This window comes from Coregonus lavaretus (genome assembly GCF_964263955.1).
Source record: "Coregonus lavaretus genome assembly, chromosome: 7".
NCBI lineage: Eukaryota > Metazoa > Chordata > Actinopteri > Salmoniformes > Salmonidae > Coregonus > Coregonus lavaretus.
Window position 1 is genome coordinate 50,681,556 of NC_139994.1, and position 26,127 is coordinate 50,707,682.

A 26,127-nucleotide genomic window follows, 5' to 3' on the forward strand; every position below is an offset into this window, starting at 1 on the left:
ATAGAGCTTTTTGGTCTAAACTCCACTCGCCGTTTTTGGAGGAAGAAGAAGGATGAGTACAACCCCAAGAACACCATCCCAACCGTGAAGCATGGAAGTGGAAACATCATTCTTTGGGGATGCTTTTCTGCAAAGGGGACAGGACGACTACACCGTATTGAGGGGAGGATGGATGGGGCCATGTATCGCGAGATCTTGGCCAACAACCTCCTTCCCTCAGTAAGAGCATTGAAGATGGGTCGTGGCTGGGTCTTCCAGCATGACAACGACCCGAAACACACAGCCAGGGCAACTAAGGAGTGGCTCCGTAAGAAGCATCTCAAGGTCCTGGAGTGGCCTAGCCAGTCTCCAGACCTGAACCCAATAGAAAATCTTTGGAGGGAGCTGAAAGTCTGTATTGCCCAGCGACAGCCCCGAAACCTGAAGGTTCTGGAGAAGGTCTGTATGGAGGAGTGGGCCAAAATCCCTGCTGCAGTGTGTGCAAACCTGGTCAAGACCTACAGGAAACGTATGATCTCTGTAATTGCAAACAAAGGTTTCTGTACCAAATATTAAGTTCTGTTTTTCTGATGTATCAAATACTCATGTCATGCAATAAAATGCAAATTAATTACTTAAAAATCATACAATGTGATTTTCTGGATTTTTGTTTTAGATTCCGTCTCTCACAGTTGAAGTGTACCTATGATAAAAATTACAGACCTCTACATGCTTTGTAAGTAGGAAAACCTGCAAAATCGGCAGTGTATCAAATACTTGTTCTCCCCACTGTAGATTGCAAAATAGTTGGGAAGAGATTTTTGACGTACGAATTCCATGGCATAGTGTTCATGAACTGATACGCAAAACGACGCCAGATTCAAAACTTAGAATTTTTCTATTTAAATTATTATATAAAATTCTTGCAACCAATAGAATGTTATTTATATGGGGGATACAATCTTCCCAGCTCTGCAGATTTTGCTGCGAAGAGACAGAATCATTAGATCATTTGTTTTGGTACTGTCCATTTGTAGCTTGTTTTTGGACACAGGTCCAGGAATGGCTAAAGGACTGCAATATTTACCTGGAGCTAACCCTGCAGATAGCATTACTGGGTGATCTGAAAAGTCATAGTCAATCGATCAATAATATAATAATATTTTTTTAAAGGATGTGTATGTGTGTGTATGTATGTGTATGTATGTATGTATGTATGTATGTATGTATGTATGTATGTATGTATGTATGTATGTATGTATGTATGTATGTATGTATGTATGTATGTATGTATGTATGTATGTATGTATGTATGTATGTATGTATGTATGTATGTATGTATGTATGTATGTATGTATGTATGTATGTGTATGTGTGTATGTATGTGTGTATGTGTATGTATATATGTGTATGTGTGTATATATATGTATATATATATATATGAATATATATACATATATCTATTTGCGAGGGGAAAAAACATATGGGGGATTGGAAGTGATGCAGACAATTACATTGATGGAAGTTACAATCTATCTACAATATTAAAGCTGATCTACCCCCTAAAAAAAAAAGAAAAGAAAAAAAGAGGCCCAAACCCACTTTATGATACAAAACACAATGGCGAGTTCTAGAACCATCATCAGTAATAAACCTAAGGGCAAAATGGAAAAAAACATCTAGTGGTTTAAGTGTAGATGCTGCTGCATGCATAAAGATAATATCCCTATAATATAAAATAGAAATAAAAGTGGCCTGGACAATTTCCTTCCTATTAACAAAAGTCAGACATGCTTTGTTTGTGTAAAAGAAACCAACCTTGAACTTCAACCAGCTCAGTGACGTTTTTTAAATGACAGTTTGCCATCAAGCCAGATACCAAGATATTTGTAGGAAGGAACTCGCTCAGTTTGTGTACCATTCAAACTAGTCATTACATATTAATTTAAATCTGTGTTATGGGACCTAGAAAAAAGCATGCGTTTTGTTTGCATTTTGCGCTAACTTCAGATCCAATAGTGACCTCTGCAGTGCATGAAAATCAGACTTCAAATGTGAAAAGGTCTTGGCCAACCGATGGAGCAATGGAATACAACACTTTATCATCTGCATACAAATGAATATATATATATGTTTTTTACAGCATTACCAATGTTATTTATATAGATTGTAAACAGTAGTGGGCCGCGTATCAAACCATGGGGCAACCCTTTATGTACCTCAAGGAACTCAGATTTTACCCCATCTACCTTGATGGCCCGAGTTCTGTCATTGAGATAATTATGAAACCATTGGCAAGCATCAGTACCCAACCCTATTGAGGACAGCTTATTCAACAGAATGACATGGTTCTACAGTATCAAAAGCTTTTGACAAGTCTACAAACATGGCAGCACAATTCGTTCTATCATCTAACAAGCTGGGTGCTATGTTTAGGTATGAATCAATCTAGATTGATTAACATTAAAAATACCATTTACAGATAGAAAATAACGTAGCTGTTTGTTGACCAATGTATTTTTGCAAGACAAGGAAGCCTGGAAATGGGTCGATAATTATCAAGATCACTACTATCCCCACCCTTATGGAGTGGTAGCACAAAAGCTTCTGGAATATTTCCTGATACTAAAGTTAAATACAAAATGTGTGTTACTGAGCCAGTAATTATGGGGGGGGGGGGGCACAGGGGTCCAAATTATACTTAAGCAAAGACGGGTCCAAATTGTCAGCCCCTAATGACTTCTTGATGTTGATAGCTAATAAGTCAGCAAGAACTTCCGTTTCTGTGAGCAGCCGAAAATAAAAACCCTCTCCGCTGTCAAGAGGGGGGCCACTAAGATATTTAGCTCGCAATGTGTGTGGGGCTTGGATGAGGGTATGCAGACCCGCGAGCAGCTGCGGCCCCTCATGATGAGTTCAGATTTTTTGTGGCCCTCACCCCCATCAAAGTTGCCCATCCCTGGCCAAATTGCTGTGACCGATTTCTGTAATTGCATTAGATCTGCTAATCATAGCAACCTATCCAATCTCTGACCAGGGCTGTGCTGCACTGTCCTTATCTCAACTGATGTACTTACAGTAGGCTACAGAGGGTTACAAATTTAATCATAGCCTACAAATCTGCTTTGTAGTTTTTAGGGGAGATATATTACCGGTACACTACTAATCCCAAGATCCTCAGTGGAGGGCGTGATTTCCGGGGTCTGTGTTGCTAGGGGAAAGGGAAGGTGGTGCTGGGGACCTGTTGGAAATGACGGGAGAAGAAATCGGATTTCAATATAAAGACCGACATAGTAAGCCTGGAAGATCGCAAAGAAACTTCACCAGATCTGCGTGCTAAGGGTGTGTGCTAGTTCAAATGTATAGTCATGCATTCAAACAATGCAACGTTGCGGTGTGTGAATGAATCGCTGTACAGTTTGCTAGCTAGCTCAGTTGTGTTGGTGCACTTATCCCCACCTGTCCGGCTAGCAAGCCAGCTGGCTAACTAACTAACTAGGTAATGAATGCTAGTTACCTAGTTTATCGAAAAATCGATTCTAGTGTCCTCCATATAATCAGAGCTAGTTAGCAAGTCTAAACTGTTATGGATGTAGCTATGGCTGCTTGTGCTGTTGTAGCAAGCACATTTGCTAACAGTTGGCTGACTGGCTAGACTCATAAATTAGCCAGCTAACGTTAATTAGCATGCTAGCTTGCTAATTGATCTAGTTTTGAGGACAGCACCCATGCTGTCACTGACTGTAAGTAGCTTGCGTTTCAAAAACACCAGGTGGCTTTCAGATTAATGTGAACTTTGATGTTCATTTGAGTATACTGTGGATTAACAATTTAAAACAATAACAAAGATAGCTAGGGCTACTGTTATTTTACTGCTGCTCTTTAATTACCTTTCATTTTTTACTTATCTATTTTTTACTCCACTTGTTTTTCTTAACTGCATTGTTGGTTAAGGGCTTGTAAGTCAGCATTTCACTGTAAAGTCTACACCTGTTGTATTCGGCGCATGTGACAAATCAAATTTGATTTGAGTTTATTTGAAATGCTATTCAATGCGTGTGATTTATAATTCAACACATTCTTGGTATCACGCCCAATTTGATAGCCAATTCATAGTCAGTGCTAGTACAATAAAGTTTACAATTAACTTTGCCAATAACACACAAGGTACGCAAAGTAGTAGCAATTTGTCTTCTCCCCTTTATAAAAATGATTGACAAGACCTGTACAGTCGTGGTCAAAAGTTTTGTTAATGACAAGTATTGGTCTTCTCAAAGTTTGCTGCTTCAGTGTTATGGGATATTTTTGTCAGATGTAACTATGGTATACTGAAGTATAATTACAAGCATTCCATAAGTGTCAAAGGCTTTTATTGACAATTACATTAAGTTTATGCAAAGAGTCAATATTTGCAGTGTTGACCCTTCTTTTTCAAGACCTCTGCAAAGGCATGCTGTCAATTAACTTCTGGGCCACATGCTGACTGATGGCAGCACATTCTTGCACAATCAATGCTTGAAGTTTGTCAGAATTTGTGGGTCTTTGTTTGTCCACCTGCCTCTTGAGGATTGACCACAAGTTCTCAATGGGATTAAGGTCTGGGGAGTTTCCTGGCCATGGACCCAAAATGTCGATGTTTTGTTCCCCAAGCCACTTAGTTATCACTTTTGCCTTATGGCAAGGTGCTCCATCATGCTGGAAAAGGCATTGGTCGTCACCAAACTGTTCTTGGATGGTTGGGAGAAGTTGCTCTCGGAAGATGTGTTGGTACCATTCTTTATTCATGGCTGTGTTCTTAGGCAAAATTGTGAGTGAGCCCACTCCCTTGGCTGAGAAGCAACCCCACACATGAATGGTCTCAGGATGCTTTACTGTTGGCATGACACAGGACTGATGGTAGCGCTCACCTTGTCTTCTCCGGACAAGGTGTTTTCAGTATGCCCCAAACAATCGGAAAGGGGATGCATCAGAGAAAATGACTTTACCCCAGTCCTCAGCAGTCCAATCCCTGTACCTTTTGCAGAATATCAGTCTGTCCCTGATGTTTTTCCTGGAGAAAAGTGGCTTCTTTGCTGCCCTTCTTGACTTCTTGATCCTCCAAACGTCTTCGACTCACTGTGCGTGCAGATGCACTCACACCTGCCTGCTGCCATTCCTGAGCAAGCTCTGCACTGGTGGTGCCCCGATCCCGCAGCTGAATCAACTTTAGGAGACGGTCCTGGCACTTGCTGGACTTTCTTGGCCGCTCTGACGCCTTCTTCACAACAATTGAACCTCTCTCCTTGAAGTCCTTGATGATCTGATAAATGGTTGATTTAGGTGCAATCTTACTAGCAGCAATATCCTTCCCTGTGAAGCCCTTTTTGTGCAAAGCAATGATGACGGCACATGTTTCCTTGCAGGTAACCATGGTTAACAGAGGAAGAACAATGATTTCAAGCACCACCCTCCTTTTAAAGCTTCCAGTCTGTTATTCTAACTCAATCAGCATGACAGAGTGATCTCCAGCCTTGTCCTCATCAACACTCTCACCTGTGTTAACGAGAGAATCACTGACATGATGTCAGCTGGTCCTTTTGTGGCAGGGCTGAAATGCAGTGGAAATGTTTTTTTGGGATTAAGTTCATTTTCATGGCAAAAAGGGACATTGCAATTAATTGCAATTCATCTGATCACTCTTCACTTTGTGAACATTTGTATTTGTGTCATTCTCAAAACTTTTGACCACGACTGTATACCCAACCATAGGGTGTGAATCCCCATGGAGACCCTGATGAGTGCGGTGGCTCCCCGGTCCCCGGCCCCGGTGAAGAACGCCTCGGCGGTGGACTTCCGGTCGGGGGTCATGCTGGAGCAGCTGTCGGCCCAGGTGTCTGAGCTGGTCACCCTGGAGCAGGGGGACTTCGGGGACCAACTGGCCCTGGAGGTCCACACGGCCAAAGACTTTATCTTCAACATGCTGGGTAAGGCTCATAGTAACAGAGAATGTGTTGTGACACACCCAGGTTAACATTATGAAAACATTAGATGGTAAAATATTGCTCATACCGGTTTATTAATGTGATACAGGTATGGTAAACATTTATGACTCACATTTCTTTGATGTATTGTGTGTTTGGTGAACACTTGTAAGTTATGACTGTAGTGTATAGCAGTGGATGCTGCAGAGGAGAGGACAGCTCATAATAATGGCCGGAATGGAGTGAATGGAATGGTATCAAACGCATTATGTTTTGATACCATTCACTCCATTCCAGCCATTGCACTCCATTTCAGCCATTATTATGAGCCGTCCTCCCCTCAGCAGCCTCCACTGGTGTATAGCCTTGAAGGACAGATAGAAGAAAGATGTTGGCTGTGTTTATTTTGTGTGTCATAGTCCTGATATACGGTACTTTTCAGCCAGGTGAAGTGAGATTCTTTGTCCAATAGGTGGCACTCTTCCCTCTCCGCTCCTCAAGCTCTGCCACTGCCCGCTCCTAAGCTCTTTCCTTTTCTCTCCTCTCTCCCTGCCTGTCCCAATGCAACTGGAACCAAGCCTCTTTGGCCTGTATCCCTCCCTGTGTTTTCTATCTCTCGACCCGCACGTCCCTCACTTCGCTCTCTCTCTTCCTTTCCTTCTTTCCTCTCTCTCTGTCTCTCTCTCACTCGTGGCCTGTTTGTGGATCATGTGCAGCTTGAGAGGGAAGCACAATGCAAACAGTCTAACTGGCTCTAAGTCCTCTCTCCCCGTTCATCCCCCTGTAACAATAGCTGTGAATAGGAGCCACTATTGGCATGGGGGTATTGTTTGCCCAAAAATATCATAGCAGCCGCTTCTGCTAATCCAGTCAGATATTGGATTAGCTGACAGCCAACCCTCCTCCTGTATCTCTCTGTATCTTCTGCTAATCCAGTCAGATATTGGATTAGCTGACAGCCAACCCTCCTCCTGTATCTCTCTGCTTCTCCTACTTTGGTTCTGTGCTAGCTAGTCTAGCATCCTCTTTTCCCTCTTTCTCTCTCTCGCTCTCGCGCTCTCTCTCTCGCACTCTCTCTCTATTTCTGTCTCTCTTCTTTCTCTCTCTCTTTCTTGGTCTCTCTCTCTTCCCCCTCTCGCTCTCATTCTCTCCCCTCTCTCTCACTCACAAACACTTAACCCTTTACCCCAATTTAGTGACTCCCCTGCCCTCACTGTGTACCCACCTCTTTTCCTACCACTTCTCCACTTTCTTTCTGAACTCATGTGTCCTCACACCACCTCATTCTCGCTTTGTTTCCTGGCTCCTTTGTTTTTTTATCCCTCCCACTCGCTGTCTCCATTGACAGTCAGACTGACAGCTGAAAGCTTCTCTGAAATGCTTTTCGCAGTGGGATTTTTCCTACAGTATATCTCCCTGTATAGCAGCCAAAAGATAGGATCTATTTCTCCCATCACCCGACCTCCCCCCCCCCCCCCCCCCTCTCTTTTACACTCTCTCTTTGTCTCTCTCCCTCTGCTGTTTCATTTCCAACTCTCTGCGAGAGAACAGAGTTAATGTGAGTGTAGGATTTATGATTGTGTAAATGCACTGTGTTCATTAGCTAGTACCACTGATTTTTTTTTTGAAGGACCTTGAAGAGGAGGGAGCCCAGGCAGTTAAAAGGGAATATCTGCCCAGCTACTAGGAATGTTAAAATGGGCCCTTTATATGGAACACTTGGAGTGTGTGTGTGTGTCATGTCTGTGTGTGTATTAGTGTTGTCACGATACCAGATTTCTGACATTGATACCAGGTTTAGGATCATAATACTCGATACCAAAACAATACCCCCATTCCGAAACAATACCATGGCAAAAAAAGACGCGTATTAACTAAAGCCACAGAATAACCACTGGGCTTTATAGATTGTTTACAGTGAACAATGTTGATAACTGGTAGAATAAATAGAATATCTTCTTTTCTATATTCAATTTCTTCCAAAAAGTAAAACACCATATTAAATAACAGAAGAAAACCTTACATTTCCCTTATGCAAAACCATATCTGTTTTAAAAAGTAATTTGATACTTATCAGGGTTAATTTGCTCAACTATGGCCATAATATTGGGTCAATAACATTCGTTAGACCTGCAATACATTTTTCATTACAGCTAAATAATTGAATGTATTAAACGAATAGTTTAGTTCCAAAACGACATAAAAATCAATTTGACACTCATTTCTGAAACTTTTACATTGCAATAGTCTAGACGCCATAGAAATACAATACAATTTACACAGCATACTACGAGTCCCAGAGTGCATTTCACTTCCCAGGGTGCAATGCTCCGCCCAAGGCTGCTGGCTGGCTACTGGCTACTGCTAGTAAGCCTAGAGAAACTCTAAGTAGTCAAAATATATTGCTGTCAAGTAATGAGTGCATTTCACATTACTTCTGGGTTGTGTAATCACGTTATAATGCTCAAATGAATGTCATGCTGAATATATGTTCATGTCATTGTGACTCAAATAATAAAAATTTTGTAGAATAACAATAACGTTACAATGCAAATGTTGTATAAAATAGTTTGTTGTATGTCATTTTGCTTGGAACTAAACCTTCCATTGCACTGCTTTGTAACAGCCAGTTTTGTCAACAAGCTTCAGGCAAAGAGGTATGATGTTTTCGTTTGAAGAACCATGCTGTCGACATTTTCTCTCGCTTGCGTGCTTCTCAAAAGTGTTTTGCGCTGTGTCAGCTGCATGCGCAAGCGCAGCCTGGCTAGCTACTGCGAACCGTTTTTCATGTTCTAGTATTGAAAAAGTACAGAGGTTTTGGTATACCGTGCAACACTAGTGTGTGTGTGCATATAATGTGTTTGACTTCCTTTCTAGTTGGGTCTTTTTTTTAAAGGTTTCTCTAGCCTAGTTTAAGCAGCAGGTGGCTCCCCACTGGCCATTCAGAGCTGACAGAGATATTGCACCACACAGGGAAGCAGCTGCACAGATACAAGAAAGGAAGGAAAGGAAGGAAAAACAACTTTATTTACCCAGTAGCTCCTCAGTAAACCGTTTTAGGCTAGCCTATAGCATGCCTTTGGAAACACATGCCTCTAGTATTCCCACAGGACTATATGGGTTGGTGGGAATGCTGAAATGTAGAATAATGACTAACATACAGTGCATTCTGAAAGTATTCAGACCCCTTCCCCTTTTCCACATTTTGTTACGTTACAGCCTTATTCTGAAATGGATTAAATATATTATCAATCTACACACAATACCCCATAATGACAAAGCAAAAACCGGTTATTATATATTTTTGCACATTTATAAAAAAAACAAATCTTATTTACATAAGTATTCAGACCCTTTGCTATGAGACTCGAAATTGAGCTCAGGTGCATCCTGTTTTCATTGATCATCCTTGAGATGTTTCTACAACTTGGAGTCCACCTGTGATAAATTCAATTGATTGGACATGGTTTGGAAAGGCACACATCTGCCCACAGTTGACAGTGCATGTCAGAGCAAAAACTAAACCATGAGTTCGAGGGAATTGTCCATACAGTGAGGGAAAAAAGTATTTGATCCCCTGCTGATTTTGTACGTTTGCCCACTGACAAAAACATGATCAGTCTATAATTTGTATGGTAGGTTTATTTGAACAGTGGGAGACAGAATAACAACAAAATAATCCAGAAAAACACATGTCAAAAATGTTATAAATTGGTTTGCATTTTAATGAGGGAATAAGTATTTTATCCCTCTGCAAAACATGACTTAGGACTTGGTGGCAAAACCCTTGTTGGCAATCACAGAGGTCAGACGTTTCTTGTAGTTGGCCACCAGGTTTGCACACATCTCAGGAGGGATTTTGTCCCACTCCTCTTTGCAGATCTTCTCCAAGTCATTAAGGTTTCGAGCCTGACATTTGGCAACTCAAACCTTCATCTCCCTCCACAGATTTTCTATGGGATTAAGGTCTGGAGACTGGCTAGGCCACTCCAGGACCTTAATGTGCTTCTTCTTGAGCCACTCCTTTGTTGCCTTGGCCGTGTGTTTTGGGTCATTGTCATGCTGGAATACCCATCCACGACCCATTTTCAATGCCCTGGCTGAGGGAAGGAGGTTCTCACCCAAGATTTGACGGTACATGGCCCCGTCCATAGTCCCTTTGATGCGGTGAAATTGTCCTCTCCCCTTAGCAGAAAAACACCCCCAAAGCATAATGTTTCCACCTCCATGTTTGATGGTGGAGATGGTGTTCTTGGGGTCATAGGCAGCATTCCTCCTCCTCCAAACACGGCGAGTTGAGTTGATGCCAAAGAGCTCGATTTTGGTCTCATCTGACCACAACACTTTCACCCAGTTCTCCTCTGAATCATTCAGATGTTCATTGGCAAACTTCAGACGGGCCTGTATATGTGCTTTCTTGAGCAGGGGGACCTTGCGGGCGCTGCAGGATTTCAGTCCTTCACGGCGTAGTGTGTTACCAATTGTTTTCTTGGTGAGTATGGTCCCAGCTGCCTTGAGATCATTGACAAGATCCTCCCGTGTAGTTCTGGGCTGATTCCTCACCGTTCTCATGATCATTGCAACTCCACGAGGTGAGATCTTGCATGGAGCCCCAGGCCGAAGGAGATTGACAGTTATTTTGTGTTTCTTCCATTTGCAAATAATCGCACCAACTGTTGTCACCTTCTCACCAAGCTGCTTGACAATGTTCTTGTAGCCCATTCCAGCCTTGTGTAGGTCTACAATCTTGTCCCTGACATCCTTGGAGAGCTCTTTGGTCTTTGCCATGGTGGAGAGTTTGGAATCTGATTGATTGATTGATTGCTTCTGTGGACAGGTGTCTTTTATACAGGTAAGAAACTGATTAGGAGCACTCCCTTTAAGAGTGTGCTCCTAATCTCAGCTCGTTACCTGTATAAAAGACACCTGGGAGCCAGAAATCTTTCTGATTGAGAGGGGGTCAAATACTTATTTCCCTCATTAAAATACAAATCATTGTTCAAATAAACCAACCATAAAGTTTATAGACTGATCATTGCTTTGTCAGTGGGCAAACGTACAAAATCAGCAGGGGATCAAATACTTTTTTCCCTCACTGTAGAGCTCAGACTGGATTGTGTCGAGGCACAGATCTGGGGAAGGGTATCAAAACATTTCTGCAGAATTGAAGGTCCCCCAGAACACATGGCCTCCATTCTTAAATGGAAGAAGTTTGGAACCACAAAGCCAGAGGCTGGAAAAGACCTGAAAATAGCTGTGCAGCAACGTCCAACCTGACAGAGCTTGAGAGGATCTGCAGAGAAGAATGTGAGAAACTCCCCAAATACAGGTGTGCCAAGCATGTAGCGTCATACCCACGAAGACATGAGGCTGTAATCGGTGCAAAAGGAGCTTCAACAAAGTACTGATTAAAGGGTCTCAATACTTATGTAAATGTGATATTTCCGTTTTTTAAATATTTTTAAATAATTTCTAAAAACCTGTTTTTGCTTTGTCATTATGGGGTATTGTGTGTAGATTGATGAGGGGGAAAAGCTATTTAATCAATTTTAGAATAAGGCCGTAACGTAACAAAGTGGAAAAATTCAAGGGGTCTGAACACTTTCCGAATGCACTGTACCAAGTGATTGTTCTTATTTACAGTAAGGAGTGAGATATCTTCTTGTAAGGTTAAAGTCTGTCAGATAAAATGCTACAAGTCTTTGCTGAACCAGTAAACAACAACTTGATTCTAGTGCTTTCTGCTCTGTTTACGCCGTGAGTAATCCTTCATGTTTCATTTTTCACTTCCATTCAAAGACAGAAAAATAGACTGATATAAGTCTGTTATCGCCATGGGTTCTCTCTCCATCTGCAGCCTCACGTCTTAGGCTAGTTTTTGCAGACACACCCTTTTTCAAATGTGCCTTTGAACACCAGACTACTGGTGAACCCCTTCCCCACAGATCTCATTAGAAAAGTATTTGTTTTATACCGCTTTATAGTAGTTTTAATTCAAACACAAAGACGTCTAGAGAGGAGAGCGGGGAGAAAAAGGAGGGGAGCTTCATTTCAGATTCGGCCGACTCACCGAGGCACAAAAACAAAAGAATGAGGCGCAAGTCAGGCATTGTCTCGAACAAGTCCAGGCGCGCAAAGTCAAGAGTTCGCCTAGAGTTGAGAAACGGAAAGACGAAGCAAAACAACCCAAACAAGCTGTTGTTTTGTCTCTTCCCGCTGTGCTTGTTTATTGTTGTCTGTGTGTTGGCTTGCCCCTCCAACAGTGGGGTCACCCCCTGCATGCAACAACCAATCAGAGAAAAGCGTATTCGGAAGGGGACTCTTTTGGACAGATGGGGCCACATGTTGGGGGTTCCGAAGGCATGAAGATATCTCAATGGAAACCTCACCGACACTGTCCTATAGGGTCAGAATCCCGCCACTTACTAGACTATTATCTTATTCAAAAGTGACAGATTTGCAAAACATTTCGGTTTTCAAGGTCATGGCCTATTTTAAGGTCATATTGAATATATATACAGTACCAGTCAAAAGTTTGGACACACCTACTCATTCAAGGGTTTTTCTTTATTTTTACTATTTTTTATATTTTAGTCATTTAGCAGACACTCTTATCCAGAGCGACTTACAGTTAGTGAGTGCATACATTTTCATACTGGCCCCCCGTGGGAATTGAACCCACAACCCTGGCGTTGCAAACGCCATGCTCTACCAACTGAGCTTGCGCGTGCAAGAACTGCCTGGAGAGGAGGGTCAGGTTAAAGGTGTTTATCCTCTCACTAGAGAACGCAGCTTGAGGTCCCAACACACTGAAGGCCCCCATAATCTCCAGGTGTTGGAACCTCCGGTCTAGGCTGTCCTGGAGGCCGACAATTCTACATTATAGAATAATAGTGAAGACATCAAAACTATGAAATAACACATATGGAATCATGTAGTAACCAAAAAAGTGTTAAACAAATCAAAATATTTTTTATATTTGAGATTCTTCAAATAGCCACTGTTTGCCTTGACAGCTTTGCATACTCTTGGCATTCTCTCAACCAGCTTCACCTGAAATGCTTTTCCAACAGTCTTGAAGGACTTCCCACATATGCTGAGCACTTGTTGGATGCTTTTCCTTCACTCTGTGGTCCGACTCATCCCAAACCATCTCAATTGGGTTGAGGTTGGGGGATTGTGGATGCCAGGTCATCTGATGCAGCACTCCATCACTCTCCTTCTTGGTAAAATAGACCTTACACAGCCTGGAGGTGTGTTGGGTCATTGTCCTGTTGAAAAACAAATGATAGTCCCACTAAGCCCAAACCAGATGGTATGGTGTATCGCTGCAGAATGCTGTGGTAGCCATGCTGGTTAAGTGTACCTTGAATTCTAAATAAATCACAGACAGTGTCACCAGCAAAGCACCCCCACACCAGAACACCACCTCCTCCATGGTTTACGGTGGGAAAAAAACACATGCGGAGATCATCCGTTCACCCACACCGCGTCTCACAAAGACACGGCGGTTGGAACCAAAAAATCTCAAATTTGGACTCCAGACCAAATGACAAATTTCCACCGGTCTAATGTCCGTTGCTCGTGTTTCTTGGCCCAAGCAGGTCTCTTCGTATTATTGGTGTCCTTTACTAGTGGTTTCTTTGCTGCAATTCGACCATGAAGGCCTGATTCACACAGTCTCCTCTGAACAGTTGATGTTGAGATGTGTCTGTTACTTGAACGCTGTGAAGCATTTATTTGGGCTGCAATTTCTGAGGCTGGTAACTCTAATGAACTTATCCTCTGCAGCAGAGGTAACTCTGGGTCTTCCATTCCTGTGGCGGTCCTCATGAGAGACAGTTTCATCATAGCGCTTAATGGTTTTTGCGACTGCACTTGAAGAAACTTTCAAAGTTTTTAAAATGTTCTGTATTGACTGACCATCATGTCTTAAAATTAATGATGGACTCCTTATTTGAGCTGTTTTTGCCATAATATGGACTTGGTCTTTTACCAAATAGGGCTATCTTCTGTATACCCCCCTACTTTGTCACAAAACAACTGACTGGCTCAAACGCATTTAGAAGGAAATAAATTCCACAAATTAACTTTTTAAGAAGGCACACCTATTATTTGAAATGCATTCCAGGTGACTACCTCATGAGGCTGGTTGAGAGAATGCCAAGAGTGTGCAAAGCTGTCATCAAGGCAAAGGGTGGCTATTTGAAGAATCTCAAATATAACATATATTTTGATTTGTTTAACACTTTTTTTGGTTACTACATGATTCCATATGTGTTATTTCATAGTTTTGATGTCTTAACTATTAATCTACAATGTAAAAAATAAAGAAAAACCCTTGAATGAGTAGGTGTGTCCAAACTTTTGACTGGTAGTGTATATAGTGAGGGGAAAAAGTATTTGATCCCCTGTTGATTTTGTACGTTTGCCCACCGACAAAGACATGATCAGTCTATAATTTTAATGGTAGGTTTATTTGAACAGTGAGAGATAGAATAACAACAAAAAAATCCAGAAAGACGCATGTAAAAAAATTTATACATTTATTTGCATTTTAATGAGGGAAATAAGTATTTCACCCCTCTGCAAAACATGACTTAGTACTTGGTGGCAAAACCCTTGTTGGCAATCACAGAGGTCAGACATTTCTTGTAGTTGGCCACCAGGTTTGCACACATCTCAGGAGGGATTTTGTCCCACTCCTCTTTGCAGATCTTCTCCAAGTCATTAAGGTTTCAAGGCTGACGTTTGGCAACTCAAACCTTCATCTCCCTCCACAGATTTTCTATGGAATTAAGGTCTGGAGACTGGATAGGCCACTCCAGGACCTTAATGTGCTTCTTCTTGAGCCACTCCTTTGTTGCCTTGGCCGTGTGTTTTGGGTCATTGTCATGCTGGAATACCCATCCACGACCAATTTTCAATGCCCTGGCTGAGGGAAGGAGGTTCTCACCCAAGAGTTGACGGTACATGGCGCCGTCCATCGTCCCTTTGATGCGGTGAAGTTGTCCTGTCCCCTTAGCAGAAAAACACCCCCAAAGCATAATGTTTCCACCTCCATGTTTGACGGTGAGGATGGTGTTCTTGGGGTCATAGGCAGCATTCCTCCTCCTCCAAACAGGGCGAGTTGAGTTGATGCCAAAGAGCTCGATTTTGGTCTCATCTGACCACAACACTTTCACCCAGTTCTCCTCTGAATCATTCAGATGTTCATTGGCAAACTTCAGACGGCCCTGTATATGTGCTTTCTTGAGCAGGAGGACCTTGCGGGCGCTGCAGGATTTCAATCCTTCACGGTGTAGTGTGTTACCAATTATTTTCTTGGTGACTATGGTCCCAGCTGCCTTGAGATCATTGACAAGATCCTCCCGTGTAGTTCTGGGCTGATTCCTCACCGTTCTTATGATCATTGCAACTCCACGAGGTGAGATCTTGCATGGAGCCCCAGGCCGAAGGAGATTGACAGTTCTTTTGTGTTTCTTCCATTTGCGAATAATCGCACCAACTGTTGTCACCTTCTCACCAAGCTGCTTGGCGATGGTCTTGTAGCCCATTCCAGCCTTGTGTAGGTCTACAATTTTGTCCCTGACATCCTTGGAGAGCTCTTTGGTCTTGGCCATGGTGAAGAGTTTGGAATCTGATTGATTGCTTCTGTGGACAGGTGTCTTTTATACAGGTAACAAGCTGAGATTAGGAGCACTCCCTTTAAGAGTGTGCTCCTAATCTCAGCTCGTTATCTGTTTTAAAAGACACCTGGGAGCCAGAAATCTTTCTGATTGAGAGGGGGTCAAATACTTATTACCCTCATTAAAAAAATTATAGACTGATAATTTCTTTGTCAGTGTGCAAATGTACATAATCAGCAGAGGATCAAATACTTTTTTCCCTCACTGTATATATTTTTTGTACCTCACTTAGCCTTCACTTAGATCGAGCTAGATTAATTACAAGTTTCTATTTGCGTATATTTTTGTCAGTAATGTCAACACAGCGACTTAATCTGAATATAAATTGACCGTTGTTTGATTGTGAGGCTGTAGCAGCTAAGTCGTTCCGCCTGTGTTCAGTTAATGATCGGTTGTGTAATGGTTGTTGACTGCTTTCAACGCTCCCATTTGTGCTTTATTTTATAGGACTTGTGTCCTCAGCGTGTCACACACACACCATTTTTGACTACGGTCCACTTTAGCTCTGGCAGCGGCGCTCTCTCCTCCTCTCTCTCATATATATTTATAGTGCCTTCGGAAAGTATTCAGACCCCTTGACTTTTTCCACATTTAGTTACGTTTCAGCCTTATTCTAAAATGGATTAAATAAATAAAAATCCTCAGCAATCTACACACAATACCCCATATTGACAAAGCAAAAATAGGTTTTTAGACATTTTTGCAAATGTATTAAAAATAAAAAACTGAAATACCTTATTTACATAAGTATTCAGACCCTTTGCTATTATACTCGAAATTGAGCTCAGGTGCATCCTGTTTTCATTGATCATCCTTGAGATGTTTCTACAACTTGATTGGAGTCCACCTGTGGTAAATTCAATTGATTGGACATGATTTGGAAAGGCACACACCTGTCTATATAAGGTCCACAGTTGATTGTACATGTCAGAGCAAAATCCAGAAGAGAACCTTCCAGAAGGACAACCATCTCTGCAGCATTCCACCAATCAGGCTTTCATGGTAGAGTGGCCAGACGGAAGCCACTCAGTAAAAGGCACATGACAGGCTGCTTGGAGTTTGCCAAAAGGCACCTAAAGGACTCTCAGACCATGAGAAACAAGATTATCTGATCTGATGAAACCAAGATTGAACTCTTTGGCCTGAATGCCAAGTGTCACATCTGAAGGAAACCTGGCACCATCCCTACGGTGAAGCATGGTGGTGGCAGCATCATGCTCTGCAGATGTTTTTCAGCGGCAGGGACTGGGAGACTAATCAAGATCGTTCCAAAGATGAGCGGAGCGAAGTACAGAGAGCTCCTTGATGAAAACCTGCTCCAGAGCGCTCAGGACTTCCGACTGGGGCGAAGGTCTGAATTTGGATGAGGGAAATCGCGTTAGGAGCTTTTAGGCTCCAGGCTGCAGTCTCACAGCCACCACAGTCTGACGGATGTCCTAGTGTCTGCAGTCGGCAGTCACACCACCAGGGGGCACCACCCTCAACCCTCCCCTGGACCCCCTCCCCCACCCCACAGCTTCATATCCCTCTCTGAGAGCCTCCCTGAGGGGATGGGTATATGGGTGTACTTCAGGTCAAAGGTGACAGCCTGGAAGGCATCAATGGGTCTTAGCCCTGTGTGCGTACTTGCACACTTGTGTGTGGTGTGAGTGTGTGCGCGCGTTGAAGAGGCATGGGATCATGTGTTGAGAGTGACCCTTTAAGCCTGTCCGGCTCTAATCTTGCTTGACTGGAGCACAGAAGTCCTGCCATAGTTGAGAACACTGTAAAGGGATTTGATTGGGTTCAGTATTTTTCATAAACTCTTTGGCAAAGAGGAGAGTTTTGGTTTGGGCTGGGTGGGGAGTTTGTTTGCCAGAAGCTAGATCGATAGAATGTTATTACTATTTGAAAGCTATTAGTTTACACTCCCTTTTCACCCATTTCCTTTCTGTTTCTCTCACACACTCTTTCTCACAATCAGTTTTCTTTCCTCTCCCCCTATTTCTCATTCCCTCAGACTTTCCCTTCCTCCGATTCCCCTCCTCTTCCCTTCTGTCTGAGTGATTGCAGTTTTCCCAGTCATTTAGGCTGTATTCAGTAAAGACTCCCCCTAGGAGGATAAAGCCAGGGTTGGTTGAGGACGACCAGCTAGCATGGAGAATAACATAAAACCATGCACTGCACTCACTGAGGGAGCTGTGTAGACCTCATATATTTTTATGTCAATTTCGCTACAACTGTATTTTATGAATACTTCCTGTATGTATGCATTGCCTTCAGAAGAAACAGAACGGCTCAAGTATTGTATTTGTTTTTAGAACGTCATATTACACTCATCCTCTGTGTGTGTGTGTGTGTGTGTGTGTGTGTGTGTGTGTTTTTCTCTAGGACTAGTACAGAAGGTGGACCAGCGTCTTCCAGTGGCCAATGAGTACCTGCTCCTGTCTGGGGGTGCCAGGGAGGGGGTCCTGGACCTCAACCCAGAGGAGCTGGGGGACTACGCCAAGGGGGCTGACTTCGACCTGGACTTCACCCTCCTGGTGCCCGCGCTCAAACTCCACGACCGCAACCAGGTTGGTGCAATAGGGATGGGATGTGAAATGTATTACTTAACGTGTCTATGTTATTGATGAGAAGTTGTGTGTTATGTAGTGATGTGTTGTATCTTATGGGATGTTTTTACTGTATACTTTCTGATATGGTGTTTGATGCCAAACAAATCACTAGTATTGCCTCAGAAAAAAAGTATAGCCTAATAAAGTATAATCTCATGTCAACCAGCCCGTCACCCTAGACATGCGGCAGTCGGCTCCCTGCCACTCCTGGCTGTCCCTGCGTCTCTGCGACCCCAACACTCTGGCCAGGTGGAGCATCTGCTGCCAGGAGGAGAATGGATTACCCCCCGATGAGGAGGAGGAGGAGGAGGAGGAGGAGGAAAGGGGAATGGGTCACCAAGCCTCTGGTGCCGTTCCCCCCTCTCTCCATGTAATGCGTTTTCTAACTTCTCTTATTCTTTTTTTATTGCTTTTAGTTTTATAAAAGATTATAAAATGTGTATTGCTTTTACATTTATTTTATTGTGTTGTTTTACTGTAAAGTGTGTTGAAATGATTTTAAAGGGATAGTTCAGGATTTTGGCAATGAAGGGATTTTATGTACTTCCAGCGTCAGATGAACCATTTTTATGTCTCTGCGTCTAGTAAGAACAAAATGCACTTTAACTAAAGTTGGGTCATGATTTTATTCCAGTCCCCCCACCAGTCTCTGGATGGGTGCTACTTCTCTCCGGCGCTGGTGGCTGACTGGTTCTGGGGGGTGGTGGGTGAGGCGGTGGACGAGCTGAGACGTTCCCCCCAGAGAGGCATCCCCATCCCGGAGAGGCTGGAGCGCAACGGGCCCCTGACCACCCTCATTCTCCAGGTAGGGATGAGTTAGGCTATGTCCCAAATGGCACCCTATTCCCTATATAGTGCTAATAGTAGTGTCTATAGAGGGAATAGGAGGCCATTGTTGGTGTCCGTATCAATTCCAGAATTCGATTCATTGGCACTAGCAACCATCTCAACTGGTCGATTCCGGAAAAACTTGTGTTGAACAAATGTATTTATTTAGCCTTTGTTTAACCAGATAAGTCATTCAGAACATCTCTTTTAAATAATTTGATATTTTACAATAACTCGTCCCTACCTCCAGGCGGGGTCCAGCCGGGTGCTCTATGACCTGCTGCCTGTGGTGTCCTTCCGGGGCTGGCCTGCCGTGGCCCAGAGCTGGCTGACGGCCAACCACTTCTGGGACGGGAAGATCACGGAGGAGGAGGCCATCTCTGGGTTCTACCTGTTGCCCTGCCCAGCCCCGCTGGGGGGGAGGCCCGACCGGGAGTGGAGGCTGGCCTTCTCACGCAGCGAGGTGGGTACCCAGTAAGCTAGTTAAGATAGCTCTGCTTTTGAGTAGTTAGCGAGTTCAATAGATTGGGCCTGCTTCCTTTGTTGGCCATAATGGTTAGCTAGCTAAATGTGTTAAATTGAGACTCAGCGATATGACGTTGCCACAAGCAGCAGGATGAACCGCAAATATTGCAGATGAGCGTTACGCAAGACGATGCACTCACACAGAGTATCTGCCCATGTGCACGGGTAGGCTTCATGCTGCTCCAATGTGATAGCTGCAGGACCAAAAAAGCAGAGAAGGTTAGCCTTCTACTTCATACTTTTAGTTGTTGCGGAAGTCTGCCCGATACTGCTTGGCAATTCCACAGTAACAAAATTACAGTTTGCTGTTTGTGCCGTCATTCTGTTACCAAACTTTGCATCTGCACTGTTCTTCAAGTAAATGTGTTTTTGTCAAATGTTCAGTGGAAATTGTTAAAAGTTGTCCATGTGCATAGAGGTGTATGGTTTGTTTAACTTTGCAATCATTCTGTTTCTGTGGAATTGCCCTGCTATTTATTTTGTGTATTGCCAAATCTACCTTGTAAATGTTAGCTGAAGCTAAAGTACATTACATTACCAAAAGTATGTGGACATCTCATTCTAAAATCATGGGCATTAATATGGAGTTGGTCCCCTCTTTGCTGCTATGACAGTCTCCACTCTTCTGGGAAGGCTTTCCGCTAGATGTTGGAATATTGCTGCGGGGACTTGCTTCCATTCAGCCACGAGCATTAGTGAGGTCGGGCACTGATTAGGCCTGGCTAGCAGTCAGGGTTCCAATTCATCTCAAAGGTGTTCGATGTGGTTGAGGTCAGGGCTCTGTGCAGGCCAGTCAAGTTCTTTCACACCGATCTCGACAAATCATTTCTGTATGGATCTCGCTTTGTGCATGGGGGCATTGTCAACTGCCAGGTCGCAGTTGTAAATGAGAACTTGTTCTCAACTGGCCTACCTGGTTAAATAAAGGTGAAATAAAATAAATACATTGTACATTTACATTTACATTTTAGTCATTTAGCAGACGCTCTTATCCAGAGCGACTTACAGTTAGTGCATACATATATATATATATATATATATATTTTTTTTTTTTTTTTTCTTTTCATACTGGCCCCCCATGGGAATCGAACCCACAACCCTGGCGTTGCAAACGCCATGCTCTACCAACTGAGCTACATCCCTGCCGGCCATTCCCTCCCCTACCCTGGACGACGCTGGGCCAATTGTGCGCCGCCCCATGGGTCTCCCGGTCGCGGCCGGCTACGACAGAGCCTGGATTCGAACCAGGATCTCTAGTGGCACAGCTAGCACTGCGATGCAGTGCCTTAGACCACTGCGCCACTCGGGAGACGTCACTGCGCCACTTCCCCAAACTGTAGCACAGACCACTGCGCCACTCGGGAGATTGTCATGCTGAAACAGGAAAGGGCCTTCCCCAAACTGTAGCACAGAATCATCTAGAATGTCATTGTATGCTGTAGTGTTAAGATTTCCCTTCACTGGAACTAAGGGGCCAAGCCCGGACCATTATTCCTCCTCCACTAAACTTTACAGTTGGCACTATGCATTCGGGCAGGTAGCGTTCTCCTGACATCCCCCAAACCCAGATTTGTCTGTCGGACTGACAGATGGTGAAGCGTGATTCATCACTACAGAGAATTAGTTTCCACTGCTCCAGTCCAATGGCGGCGAGCTTTACAGTACTCCAGCCGACGCTTGACATTTCGCATGGTGATCTTAGGTTGCTCGGCCATGGAAACCCATTTCATAAAGCTCCCGACGAACAGTTACTGTGCTGACGTTGCTTCCAGAGGGAGTTTTGAACTGTGTGAGTTTTGCAACCAAGGACATGCTTCAGCACTCTGCGGTCCCGTTCTGTGAGCTTGTGTGGCCTACCACTTCACGGCTGAGCTGTTGTTGCTCCTAGACGTTTCCACTTCACAATAACAGCACTGACAGTTGACCGGGGCAGCTCTAGCAGGGCAGAAATTTGACAAACTGACTTGTTGAAAAGGTGGCATCCTATGATGCTGCCACGTTGGAAGTCACTGAGCTCTTCAGTAATACCATTCTACTGCCAATGTTTGTCTATGGAGATTGCATGGCTGTCTGTTTTGATTTTATACACCTGTCAGCAACGGGTGTGACTGAAATAGCCGAATTCATTAATTTGAAGGGGTGTCCACATACTTTTGTATATATATAGTGGAAGGACAGGTTCACTGTTCACTTAAAGTTGAAGCATTTTGAACTTTAAATATGAAAGTAGTAGGGTTCATAACTGTCTTCTAAATACAGTTGAAAATGACTCAACTGTAACATTTTAGCTTCAGTATAATTTCCATCAGGGCTGTCTCTGGTGCATGCATCTTGATGCTGTATGTCTTGCTGGTGACATCCAATTTCCCCTTGTTGGTTTATTCAATTCAATCTGAAATACTGGCTGCCATATCATTGTCTATCTCCAGGTTCAGCTGAAGAAGTGCATCCCGTTCCCCATGGCCCAGGCCTTCCAGGCAGCCAAGGCTGTCCTCTCCCGCCTCCTGGCTCGCCCCCGCACTGGCCTCAGCCCTTACCACCTCCGCACCCTCCTCTTCTGGGCCTGTGACCGCTTGCCCCCCTCCTACCTGTCCTCGCCCGACTCCGACACCCCCGCCCGCCTCCTCCTGGGCCTCCTGGATGACCTGGCCCACTGCATCTTGGGTAAGAACTGTCCCAACTACTTCTTGCCCCAGTGCAACATGTTGGAGCACCTGTCGGACAGCCAAGCCCTGCTGGTGGCCCGGAAGCTGGCCCACGTCCGATCAGACCCCACCGAGCACCTCCGGGCGGCCCTGGACCAGGCACGGCAGGCAGGCCAGCTCAAGAGGGAGGCAGCGGGCGCCACCAATGGGCATGGAGGGTCACCTGGCCACGGTTACCCGGCCAGCGGCATCATCTCGCCCTCGGACGACAAGCTGGCCGCCAGGCTGCAGCAGCTGGTGACAGAAAACCCTGGGAAGTCGATTTCTGTGTTTCTCAACCCTGATGATGTCACGAGGCCCCACTTCCGCATCGATGACAAATTCTACTGACCTGAGGGCCTAGTGTAGTGTTGTGGTAGCGACATACAAACACACACTCACACACACAAGTAAAATAGCGGGCCAAAAGTTGGCAAGTCAACCAGGATGGCTCAAGAGGCGAAACACTGCCGAGCCTTGCTGCTCCCTATACTGCCCCCTGTTGGAGGCTAACGATAACGACGCTAACTCTAACAAGTGTTAACAACTCTGCTGTAACTATAAGACACTACCAAAAAATCCATACTGCACACTCCCAAGAAGAGGAGGCTAGCCCTAGAGAAACCAACACTCTTCTATCGATTTAGTAGAGTGTGATGTCATAAAGAGACCTCACGACAGAAAAAGGCTTGTGAAGTTACCACGGAGACCGACCACTGCTCTTTATCAAGCCTGCCCTAATGAGACGTTTTTTAGCTGGTGCTACAAAGAAAAGAAAGAATCGCTTTAGAAAGAAGCTGCTGCTTACATAGAGAATGAAACAGTGTACCCTAAGGGTTTATGCTCTTCTCCTCTCTCTACACTACTGAGAAAATACTGTATTCCCCCCCCCCCCCCCCACCCCTTTTCTGCCCAATCAGAGTGGGTGATAACTGAATAAGAAATGGAGAATCAAGGTACTATGATGTAACTGAATGTAATTTGGTGTGGGGAGATGTCTTTGAACAAAGAGTATTTTCTTTCTTCCCTCTTTCTATACTTCTTTTTATCCCTCTTTATCTCTCGACCCTCTGCCCCTCTATTTCTTTAACTCCCTATCTCGCTCTTTCGCTCTCTCTCAGGTATTTTTAATGTTTGTTTTCTCTGTGACGCCAGACTCCCTCTGGTAGGGTTATGGTCTCCCCCATATATATCTGAATGGTATAACCCAGGGCTGTCCTTCCATTTCAACACTCACTATGTGACAGAAGGCACCAAAGAGCCACGCTGGAGGGGTGTTCCGAAGAGACTTTGCTTCTCCAATCTACCACCCCATAAGAAAGGTATCTGTACTCCCTGACCCAGAGTCAGTCTGTACTGTTAACGCTCATATTCTCCACCTTTACAATCCTGACCAACATGCAGGTCAGAGATCACCTCATCAATTTGCCTTTTATCCCCTGAAAGCTTGAAGCAGTTTATCAGCAAATAAGGGTCATATCATAGGAGCTCTCAACTTAATTCAGTTCCTTTTTATTACAGTCCCTTTTGAAAGTCTTTGAAATGATCTTAACAGTGAGATGTGGTCATTAAACGCTGTATGATATAGACAGACTACCTGTAAGGAGACAGGTTGGTGAGGAGGAGAGGAGAGGTGTGAGGCAGGGTTAGCTGCTGACACAGTTGGCACACTGCTTGATTGTATTCTAATCTCTACGTTACGACATTACAGCATTACAAAACAGCCATGGCATGGCTGGCTACATCATGTAATCTCCCTGAGGCTTGTGTAAGGGCTATTTGCTTTGTTCCACTTTTTTGATTCAGTCTAGTGTGTGTGTGTGTGTGTGTTAAGATGGGGAGGTTTGTGGTTGAAACAAAAGAAAAAGCTTTTGTATTGTGTTGTCTCAGATTTTAATTGTAAGAGACTTGACTGGTTTTTGTGCTGGTCCCTCTTCTGCTTGGTTGGCCTGTTTTAATAAGGTGTGCGTTTTGATTATTGGATGACTGATCAAGGTCTTTAAATGTGCTGATGTAATGAGAGGGAGAGATCCAGAGAGATGGAACGGGAACAAATGCGCAGCAGGACTCAATCACCCAAATGTGCTAGCTACCCATTCTACACCCCCATCTCTTTCTGTGTGTGGGGGTCTTGGGGGCCCTATCTTGTCTACCCAGATGTGTGCTGTTAGCGGGGGGGTGGATAGAGGGATGGATGGGGAGACGGGCCAGCCGCTGGCCCTTTGTAGAGATGAGCGCTAAAGGATGGGGCTCCTGGGAACTGGGACAGCTGCTTGTCTCTCTCCCTTTCTCTTTTTTTCTCTCTCTATCCGCCCTCCGTACTGCTCCCATCTCTCTATATACTGTATTTATGTCTCTCTCTCTCTCCTGCTTGTTGAATAGTATTAATGAAATATCATGGTGAACATGAACGTTCGTTCGCACAATACACTAGAGGTCAAAGGAAACTGTTATTTGGATTCTATAGAATTCTATGTTCTAGAATCGCGGTACTACTTTAATGGTGCTGCGTGTATTGGTACTACTTGTATACATCAGTATTGCTATTCAAACAGCTTCAGTTAGTGGAGCGATTTAGGAACTACTAGTAAATTGTGCGGGCACTTCTGTTCTGTATAGCCTTGGTAGAGGTGACTATGAATCAGGACACCTTGACAAACCAAAGCATGTAGTGATGGTTACGATACAGAAGAATGTAGACCCAGACGATAGTTAAGTGTGGGTATGTAAACTCCCAAGTATCAGATGTGTGTGTGTGTGTGTGATCCTAGCACTTTCAAGGTGGGGGTCTTCGACACACCACAGCCCAATGTTGTGGTGATGTTGTAAGAATGTTTGTGAACGTTGCAAGAAAATGTATCAACGTTGTCAGGACGTTTTTGAGGTGTCCTTTTTCTCTTTCCTGAATGTTCCCCTACGTTTTAAACACACCATAGTCCAACGTTGTGGTAAAGTTGTTTGAACGTTGACAGACTTCCTGAATGCTCCCATAAAGTTTTAAATCCAGTGCTGTTTGAAATATGCACTGTCAGGAGTATCTCTCATGATGTACCTTAATCTGCCTAGTTAGTGGGCATAGAAATAGTATGATGTTTGAATCAATATTTAGCCTCTATCTGTGAAAAATTGAAACACACTTTGATCTTGGTGTAAATTATCAATAAAAAAAGTGAATGGCAGCAGTTTTTATGCAATTCTGTACCCAAACTCACTTCTAATGGACTGTCTGCTGCAGAAAGAGCTGTTGTTCCCTTTTTATCTACAATGATTATCATGTTTATTGTGAAGTTTAAAAGTCTATGGAGAAATCAATTAATTCTGCCCAGGGTTTATATATCTATAGAATAAGAAATGTGTGTTCAATGATATGACATTATCAAACATTCAGACAGCCTTCTCCCATTGCTTTCTTGTTTGAAATCTGATATCATAGAAACTTCGGAGGCAATGTGTTGTCACTGTACTGCTGAAACTACTAAACGTTATATTATTTTGTCCTTAAACTACTGATAATTGTTTTTGATTGAAAATAAATAAATAATGTAACACATTTTACCTCTTGAATCAATCAATTAAAATATAGTTGAAATCAAAGATATCCCAACAAATGCCGACTGAATTAACATTTAAAAGTGCTGCAGTATCCTTAATGACCACCCCATATCTGGAAATATTTGCAATTTAAAACTTTCGACTTCCTCTTCCTCCATAAAATGCAAATGAAGTAGATTTTCTCATATCATGTGACTGTGATGCGGTATTATTTTATTTGGGATATTTTGAATGATGATCTTGAATGGTACTGCTGTAGCATGAAATAGATCTCGACAACTCAATCATAACATTTTGACTGTATAACTTCCTT

The 26,127-nt window shown here is 43.5% G+C and overlaps 1 protein-coding gene across 1 annotated transcript; it reads left to right on the forward strand.

The window, feature by feature from the left end:
• The first annotated feature begins 3,189 nt into the window (after positions 1-3,189).
• On the forward strand, positions 3,190-23,028 carry tmem102 (transmembrane protein 102). The gene is made up of 7 exons (XM_084164862.1): positions 3,190-3,321; positions 5,728-5,942; positions 17,999-18,183; positions 18,392-18,595; positions 18,860-19,030; positions 19,304-19,516; positions 22,008-23,028. The coding sequence occupies exons 2-7, from the start codon at positions 5,741-5,743 to the stop codon at positions 22,611-22,613; spliced, it is 1,581 nt and encodes a 526-aa protein (XP_084020988.1). The 5' UTR covers positions 3,190-3,321; positions 5,728-5,740; the 3' UTR covers positions 22,614-23,028.
• The last annotated feature ends 3,099 nt before the right edge of the window (positions 23,029-26,127 follow it).